General features: G+C 33.9%; 1 protein-coding gene across 2 annotated transcripts; it reads right to left on the bottom strand.

The window, feature by feature from the left end:
* Nucleotides 1-932: 932 nt before the first annotated feature.
* LOC114425138 (mitochondrial proton/calcium exchanger protein-like) lies at nucleotides 933-8,713 on the bottom strand. Of its 2 annotated transcripts, XM_028391924.1 has the most exons (15): nucleotides 8,475-8,713; nucleotides 7,280-7,985; nucleotides 6,889-7,201; nucleotides 6,655-6,801; nucleotides 6,463-6,551; nucleotides 6,261-6,353; nucleotides 5,826-5,952; nucleotides 5,032-5,096; nucleotides 4,776-4,950; nucleotides 4,065-4,241; nucleotides 3,934-3,981; nucleotides 3,168-3,314; nucleotides 2,934-3,016; nucleotides 1,591-1,706; nucleotides 933-1,413 (listed from the first exon to the last, which is right to left on the bottom strand). In XM_028391924.1, the coding sequence occupies exons 2-15, from the start codon at nucleotides 7,882-7,884 to the stop codon at nucleotides 1,331-1,333; spliced, it is 2,268 nt and encodes a 755-aa protein (XP_028247725.1). In that variant the 5' UTR covers nucleotides 7,885-7,985; nucleotides 8,475-8,713; the 3' UTR covers nucleotides 933-1,330. The 2 variants fall into 2 exon arrangements, with proteins under 2 accessions (XP_028247725.1, XP_028247726.1); XM_028391925.1 differs by lacking the exons at nucleotides 933-1,413; nucleotides 1,591-1,706; nucleotides 2,934-3,016 and adding an exon at nucleotides 3,557-3,601 and having other exon boundaries at nucleotides 3,217-3,314.
* Between the last annotated feature and the right edge of the window lie 496 nt (nucleotides 8,714-9,209).

Genomic DNA, 9,209 nt, shown 5'->3' with positions numbered 1-9,209 from the left:
ATCGTTCAACGTTAAATTCTCAATCATCGACATGTGGTTAACAGTGTCATGAAGTTATTGAAACATATAATGGTATTAACTACTCACAAGTAGTTAATAGTATTATGAAATTATTAAAATGTCTTTTTTTTTAAAAAAAAAATATTAAAATATCTAATAATGATTAATTTTACCTTACAAATGATTAATAATGGTAAGGTCGGTCACGTGCATTGGTCAGGTTAACAACTTGGGGACCATGGTTAGGAGCCCAAAAAAATAAAATAAAAATACCATGTATTGTATAGTTATTTTATGTTATTTTCTTAAATAGATTAAAATATTTTTGTATCATCTCATTATCTAAATTAAAATAAAAATAATTAGAAAATCTTTCTCTTGGTTATTTGTTTCTTTTTTTTCGTGATGTATTACATTCACAAAATTCATGTAAATAAATTTTTAAGTAACTACGATAATATGTAATATATATGACAATAGGCTTAAAATATTTATTTACTTTTAACAAAACTTATTTTGAGCCTATTGTCATACATTTCATACATTATTACATTTTATAACTACGAAAATTTAAAATGTAATAAGAAATGTGATGAAAAAAGAAAAGATAAATAGAAAGAAAAAATTATAGTAAATAAAATAATGTATGAATTAATTGAGTGAAAAATGTGTCACATTCTTTTCAAGTTGCTAAATTATGTCATTCACTTTCACTTAATACAAAAAATATATCATTTTCAAAATGATGTGCTTATTTTTTTTATCTACCAAAAAAACATTTTTGAATACTTATATATAAGAGGAGCTCTTAATGATTATTTTCCCCTGGATTCATAAAATCTCAAGACTGCCCCTGCATATTTGAACACATAACCTAGCGAGACCTTCATCTTTATACAAAAAAAAAATGGGGAAGGGGAAGATGAGTGAAGTGATTCCATGTGGCTAACAGCTTTACCATTGAGTACTGAGATCAAATACAGAAGCCTTCAATGATTAAATAAGTTTTGGACTGAAATTCAGACAGTACAGAGGGCAACAAAGCATTTGAAAGGATGGCAAATACATTAATTAATCTAGTTTGACACGTTATTAATAATTTTAATTTCTTTGTGCTGGCATTATTCCACCTTACCATTGAGTACTAAGATCCCTACCTCGTATTACTTTGTTGGGGGCAGGGGTTCTATGAGATCATTATTCACTACAGAAAAACCAACCATCGTTCTTTACAGTTACATTTCAAAGAAAACATAGCGATACAACAAAATTTCACAGATAAAATGATGTCGAACTCGAATAGAACCATGAAGTTAATATCAATGGAACACTATGATCTTCCCACTTCGTCTCTATCGGCTTCTTCTTTCTGGGCGCCCAATTTGGCAATGTCTTCCACCAATATTTTCCCATCTGTTACAAAAAAAAAATGCAAAAAGAGCAGTCAATCTGGCAGCTGAACTAACTTTCAAATTATGATGTTGGATTATCTACACAATTTCACAGTTACTTGCACCCCTCTAGGCTACACAAATCAAGATAACACCGAATAAAAAATTCTAAAAAAATTTAAAGAACTCAGGAACTAACCACTATCCTTGGAAAGGTTGCTGATAAACTCATGAATTCCTTCTTTGCCCAGAGTGTCCTTCAGATACATAGCAGCAGAAACAACCTCCTCAGGTGTCACTTTCCCATCATAATCCCTGCCAGAACATGACTAAGCATTTGAATGACATTTGTTTCCAACAATTAGTCATAAAGATTTATAAGGGAAAAGAAATAAAAACCTTTATCCATGTTTCAGTGCTTACTAAAATCTTATACATTCTAAATGAATTGAAAACTTGGGACGGATTCATTTCCAAGAGGAGGAACGGCCATGGAGTTCAAGAAGTGGTTAATGGCTTACTAGTAATTCATAAAAGAGAGAGAGAAGGGATCCCAAGTAATGGATTCAATTGTGGGTATGTAAGTAGGGCTTGTTTCATAGAACGTGAAAACATTTAATTTTCAGTTTAAATGGGAGTGGAATAGGATTTGGAAAATCTTGTGGAAAGACATCTCATAGATTGAATATATTTAAACACATCATTACCAACCTCCTCCCCTTCATTATGCCAAATTGGCGGCAGGGTTCCATTGCTAACGTCTAAATGTTGAAACTCTAGACTGCTAATAGCAACACTTGGATTTCGGATCAGATGCTTTTGTAATTTTTTCACCCCAAAATAACCAATGTTGCTTAACTACTACTGCTCTAAAGCAAGCTCCAGCCTAGCAAGTCTTAATTATGATGTGACTATGATACAAGTAATACTTTACTAGGTTTTATTGAGGGGATGAGTACAGTGATTATTGAATATTATAACTGGGGCAGATGGGTCAAAGATCCGCTTGCAGAGAAATTTAGGAATATATTCTTCCAAGAATTGAGATATCATCTGGGTGTTGAGATTTCTTGATCTACCATGATTTTTATATCAGAGAGAAAGCTTGATTTGCTAAAAGAAACAGCTGAACAGGGACGTTGGGGTTTTGGTCCTATTGACACTCCAGTAGATATCCTAATAGCAAATAAATCCGTAATTGATAAAACTGTTATCTACTCCATGGCAATTAAGTTGATTATTAAGTTGTTGCAATCACAGTTATGAGTCAGTTCTTCAAATTTCCTCAGAACAGGTCATTAATAAAAAAATAATAGCAATATATTGTAACACAGGCTATAACAATAAAAAGCTTCCTTCCCCCTGCCATGGTATCCTCTATGGATTCTGCTATTGAGCCTGGCTAATTGCCATTCGTTAGAAAATACCATATTTAAGTATTCATAATTTGGATATAGAAAATAGAAGCAATTAACCATGGTTTCAAAGTATAGAATATAACACATAATGCTCTCTCAAGAAAATATGTAACTAAGAAAATACCTGTCTAGCAACCGCCAGCGGTCTCCAATTTTAGCATCAACATCATCAATTTCTTTTTCAAGTGTTTGGAGCATAGTATCAACCTGAGAAGCATATAAAACTCTCAATGTTGTTAACTATTTCCAGTTTCAGAATATAATTCAGCTAACAATTAACAGATGATCTGCTTTGTTCTTTTGTTTTTCAGTTATAAAGTAGCATCAAAATTAAAAAGAAACTAGGTCATAGAGTTACCCTGTCAACAAGTGCTGAAGAAACCTTATCACCAATTGCCACCTCAATAGCACCATCACTTTCCTTCCTTGCAGCTTTATAGGCCTTCTTAGCTTCCTGTTCATCTTCTGTACCTTCTTTCCCTACCATACTATCATAAAGCTCCATCTGTACAGTGATAGGTTAGAATTGATTTTGTATGTAAAAGAAGCTGCACATGATGAATAGCGAGTTGGTTTAAGAAAAAGTTTTCTGTGTCAATTCCCTTTTTTCACCAAAATGTTTTTTTCACAATTTCCTCCCCAAATCTTTGCAAATAAGAAATGAAGTGAAAACAAAATGACTTTTTTTTGTAAGTATTAGAGAAAACAGGAAGTATTTTCTCAAAGCCCTAAGAAAATGAGTGTTACCATGCTATGGGCTGAGCTTATCCTCTTATATGCTCATATCCCTACCTTATGTGTACAAACACAGATACAAGAAGGTGAACAGTTGTATTAGAGACTAACATATTCAGCAAAATCTCTCTCTCAGTACAGAGCTATAGAGAAAACATATTGAAAAAGACAAGAACAGTATTTTAATTTCTGATTTTTTATTGGGAAAAAATGGTGACAAATGTTAAATTCTAAACTTCTAACAAAATGCATTTGTTTTATCTAGCCAATCATTTTTTAACAAATCCATGTTAAATAATGTGAATGCAGAAACATATTAAATTACATCCAAAAGAAAACTTTTCTTTGAATGCCCAGAAAGTATTCATTGTGCAATAGAATCTATATACCTCCTTTCTAACAAGCCTCAAAAACTCTTGACGTTCCCTGCTCACCGACTGAAAAGTTATCAGACAAATGAATCATTTATCAGTGCATAAAAACAGTCTGGCAAAAATAAAAATTTACTTCCACTTCTTACAGATGCTGATGCTAAGATTGCTAATGCACGGCTGAGCTCCCAGAGGTGCTCCTGTTTATTCAATGTCTTTGTTTTTACCTCTCCTTGTATTTGTTTGGTTCTTGAAGCCCTCTCTTCACTACCAACAACAGATTCTACCATTTTGGCCTGCTCTGCCTCCTCTTTCTTTTCCTCCTCCTATTAAATATTTTGCACCCATCAATCTCAAATTAAAGCAACAAGTATACCAATAGCTTAGCAACTTCAACAAGAAAAATAGTATTTGTGGTGGTTCATATATAAAGTTAATTGGATGACAATCATTGAAAATTTCTCTTACATACTTGATTTCAATGTGCTCCAAAAAATGCAATGAAAAAGGAAACACTCAAACATAAAAAATGCTTCTTTTATAGATGACTCATGCAGATTTTCACAATAAATTTATCTTTATCCCTCTCTTCCTTTATCTCTTTCTTACTAGTAGACTTCACCATACATGCAAGTAGCATAAATGAGTTATTTATTTATACAACTTATGTTCCTCGCCCCACTAATTATTAACAAAATTACAGTCAAATGAAGCAAAGCTTTTACATAAAATGATAGGTATAAATGAAGCATAGCTTTTAAAAAGGCTACTTATGAGAGAAAAATCAACAACCCCATGGCTCCCTCCCAGAACATATATATAATCCCTAATAACAAAATACATAGTGCAAAAAAACCAACCTTGATTAGCTCCTCTTGCATTTCAAGATATTCCAACTTCCTCTTCCTTTCTGAAACAGAATCTTCAGACGGCAAAGTTGTCACCCCAACAGTATCTACAACCTCGTCTGGCAGAGAAGAGAGTGTAGCTTGAACAGCTTCCTCTGGTCTGACCTTTCCTGAAACAGAAAATGCTCTACAGAGAGAATGAGATGATCACACCTTTCCAGAAAATCCTTAAAAAGATAATATTTCAACAGAGAAAATACTAAAATACCTAGAAAGAATTAAGAGGGAAGATGGCACAGAATGGTTGAGAGACAAATCCAGCCAGTCCCTAAGCTACAAAAAAATATAACAATTTGCATCTCCCAGAAATGAGATTTGTTTCAACCATACAACCATATGAAGGCTGCTTTTATTCAGCATTACGAAATGTCTTCCAAATTCCAACTATATCATGTAAATGTTAATGTAAACCACTTTGTTGGAGATATTAGATCTTATGAACCATCCTAATACAGTTTTTTTTTCCCAATCAACATTGATGATAGCTTTTTCCATTCCTTTTGCATTTAAGAGCTATACCAACAACCCATTGTTTTTAGGACATTATTTTTTTATGAACCCAACACAATATTATTCAAGAGTCTTGAGATTTGTTTGAGATATATTTGACATGTGTGGAGACTAGATCAGATGGAGCAGAAGTGGAGAACCCTATTGCTAGAGAGAAATTGAGAAAAACTGTAGGCAAAACCATTAAGAAGGATTTGGCGGTCAATGATTTGTCTATAGACATGATTCATAATAGAATGTTATGGTGTTGTTGATCCACATAGCCAACCTCACCTAGTGGGTAGTGGGAAAAGGCTCGGTTGTTATTGTTGTACTTAAAGCAGCAATTATTAGAAGATAAAGGTTCTAAAAATAGCAACTATGGGAAGATAATGGTTCTGACGTCTGAAAGTAGGAAGACCAGCTTCTTGTTCATAAAAATTGCCAATGTTGCAAATTAACAGAGTTAAAGAGTTCAATGCCACAAATTCCACTGGAACATTTATGATTAACCTGCTGCTGCATTTCTTCCACTGAAAGTAATCCAAGCAATCCTCGATCTCTACAAGCTTGACGAAGCTCTGCTTCTGAAAGAGATTCGACACCCTCAACTTGAATCAGTTTATCATCATTCTTGATCCTGCCAAAGGCAAACAATTTACATCTATTGTCCCTCAAAACATTAATAAGGTTATTAACTGAATATGGTAAATTTAGTAAAAGAAATACTGTAGTTTAGAAAACACATAAATCTTCAAGTGTGGTGTGCAGTGCAAAATATAAGAAATTTATGAAATTGCAAAAATCCTTATCTAAACAACCAGATACAAAGAAAATTTTCACCATAAAGCATAAAATGAAAATTACCAGAGAAGAACCAATGAGCCATGCATATATAAAAAAAAACAGAGTTTTGACAGAAAGGGAAAATGAATAAATGAATCTTACTCCTGTAATCTTTTGCGGAGCATGTAACGCAAATATGCATCAGTTCCATATGGGCTGATGCCCATATATTTACACATATTTACCAAGCGAGGCCTGTTCTCCATTTTCACAACCAAGTAGCATGTTAACACAATAGCGGAATCCCAAAATATGAGATTAATAACTGGAGAGCACAACTAGTAGCAATGGTAGAAGCACCAACCTGCTAATGTTATCCAGGGTGAGCCCATCATTAAATAATTTGGCAAATTCTAAGATTTCATCATTAGAAACTCGGGCACCTGTTCTGACCTATTTTAATAACATAATAAATACAAAATAATGATACAAGTATTGTACATATAAGGGGGTGTCTATAACATAAAACAACTATATCATGAAAAGCACAGCTGACCTTGTTCATAAATTCATCAAGATCTTCTGCTGTCTTCTTCATTTCTCCACTTTGTGAATTCTGAATCTCCTTTGCCATTTCTTTTACAGTATCTTGAAGAAACTTGGCATATTCTATTCTTGCATTTAGCCTTCTTTTTAATGCCTCCTACAAGTTAAGCCTTCCCAAAATTGAGTGATAATAAAGCACACCAGTAGTCAAGCATGTATTGTTTGACGAGTACAATAAAATCACCTGTTCTTTCATCTTGTCCTGGAAAGTGGAAGGCAGCATGTTGGGAAACAATTTAAGGAATACTGGCAACAATAACTCCATGAATGGAACTATGATAAATACAGCGAATGGAACTAGCCTGAAAATATCAGCTGTTGTCCTTGTGAGTTGCTGCCTCTCCCTTCTAGAAAGACTCTTTCCACCGGCAAGTTTCAACAATAATCTGGAGCTTATCCTGATATCAGCCCAAAGTAGTTTTGTACCAAACCAGTAGTGTTGAAGGGTAGATTTAAATTCATCCCACCAATGATGAAACTTCTTTGCCCAGTCATCCCTAGTCAATGGAAAATCAGACAAGTGTCACACAAACATTTATATTGCACACAAAAACAAGAGGTAGAAAATTTTAAACCTGCTCATTGACATCATAGTTCTGAAAGCTGGACCAATTCCTAAAATCCTAGTCCATAATTTCCTTAAAATAGAATCAGCACTCTTCTTTGGTTCTTGCATTTGTTTAGCCTTAGCTTTTGCTTTTATGTTGCTCAAGCCTTCAACAGCTTCATCGCATTCCTCTGGTGAAGCTTCCTTTTTCTGTATAGTAGCTGATTGTTCACTTCCCTTATAACTGCTAGTCAATCCAGATTGATCAGCTGAAGCCGTGGAAATATTACGGCTACATCTGGATAACCACCCCAATCTTGAAAGATAAACTAACTCTATCTTGTCAGATATAAATCCAAAACTTGATACTCTAAAGGAACTGTGCGAGATAAATCTTGAAGCTGCATAAGCTGCTAGATCATCTTTGTTGACAGTAAATATTTTTTTTTCCTGTACATTTTCCGTAGTTGCAGATGGACAGAAGGGAAACTGGCTCACACCTTCTAATTCACTAGATTCCAATGGCTGAGCGTGCCCAACACTGGAGAATCCAAAAATAATGCGAGTAGGTAGACTACATAGAGGGTTGAAGAAGAGGCTCCTTCTCTTTTGCAAAATCACTCTTGAAGCCATAACAACAGATTCTAGCTTCCGATGTCAGTTCTCCCCAAACAAAACCCTTAATAATTCAATGTTTCAATGCCATTAATACAAAGAATGCAGAAATTTATCACCTGTAAAGTGCAAGAGAATCTCCAATTATTTTTTGCAGCACATTCTGCAATTAGTCAATAGTAACACAGGCACGGGTTTGGCAATAGATTACTTTTTATTTTTATTTTTTTAACTATCTTAGGAAGTTTACAACAACAACAAATAAAGAGAAATGGTTATATCCTCAAAATAAGCTAATCCAAACATGCACTTTTCATATAGTCATAGAACGATAGAATTAAAACTAAATGCAACGCTATTCTGGCAAAGAAAAAAAAATGTCACTTATTCTGGCATTTTTCATAAAACGAATAATACACATAGAAAATGCTATACATATATGTATGTCTATATGATGTTTCTCAAGTTCAAAACATTCTTGAATTTAACCGATCAGAACACTCGCAAACGCAGTATCCACTGAAATCAATCAGGAAACTATTCATTTGCTTGGATTTTCGCAGAAATCCGAATCGAATCGAGTTCAGCTCATCAAATGCGAAACGCACCGTCGTTCATGGAAGAGAGTGGTTTTGACGGCGAATTTATCATATGACGTGTTGGTTCACTTCACTTCACTCCACAGCACCGCCGCCAGAGGCGAATCGAGAACTGGAGAGGAAGAAATGCGCGTCTTCAATGATAGCTCAATCAATCGTGCAAGGAAATGATTATTTATGAGGACAGAGTGAAGAAGCGAACAAGAACGACACTCTGGGGGCTTCCATTGCTATGTATCAAACATTTTTTTACTTTGCCTACAGTGCATGTATATGTATTGCGCCCACGTGTTCAAAATTACTATATTTTAACATTATCCTTATTCCTTCTCTAATCAATTTTGATATCTATAACTGCGCATATTCAAGATTGTATTTCTGAACTTAAATTAAATTGTCACCTATTTAGTTCAAAAATGAGAGATTTGCTTTAAAATAAAAGGTGCCAATATTACCTGAATAAATTTATAATTTATTTTATAAGTTTGGAATTTTCTCTATGAATGGAAAAAATGTATCAGTATATTCTCTCAATTCCCTCACTAATGTACACGTTTTCAAAATTCTTAGACCGTATAGAGGTCACACTGTAGTAATACTAATCCCCAGCTAAAACATTTTAATCAATATTTCTTTAACTAAAAGCTACGACATCCATCCATCAATGATACAAAAGACAGCAAAATATATCCATTTTGGTGAGAAAAAAATGTTCACAGTTACTATTTCACCATATTGGAAGAT

The sequence above is a fragment of the Glycine soja genome, chromosome 9, assembly GCF_004193775.1.
Source record: "Glycine soja cultivar W05 chromosome 9, ASM419377v2, whole genome shotgun sequence".
Taxonomy (NCBI): Eukaryota; Viridiplantae; Streptophyta; class Magnoliopsida; order Fabales; family Fabaceae; genus Glycine; species Glycine soja.
Note: the sequence above shows the minus strand (reverse complement) of the source record. Positions and strands in the feature narration are given on the sequence as shown.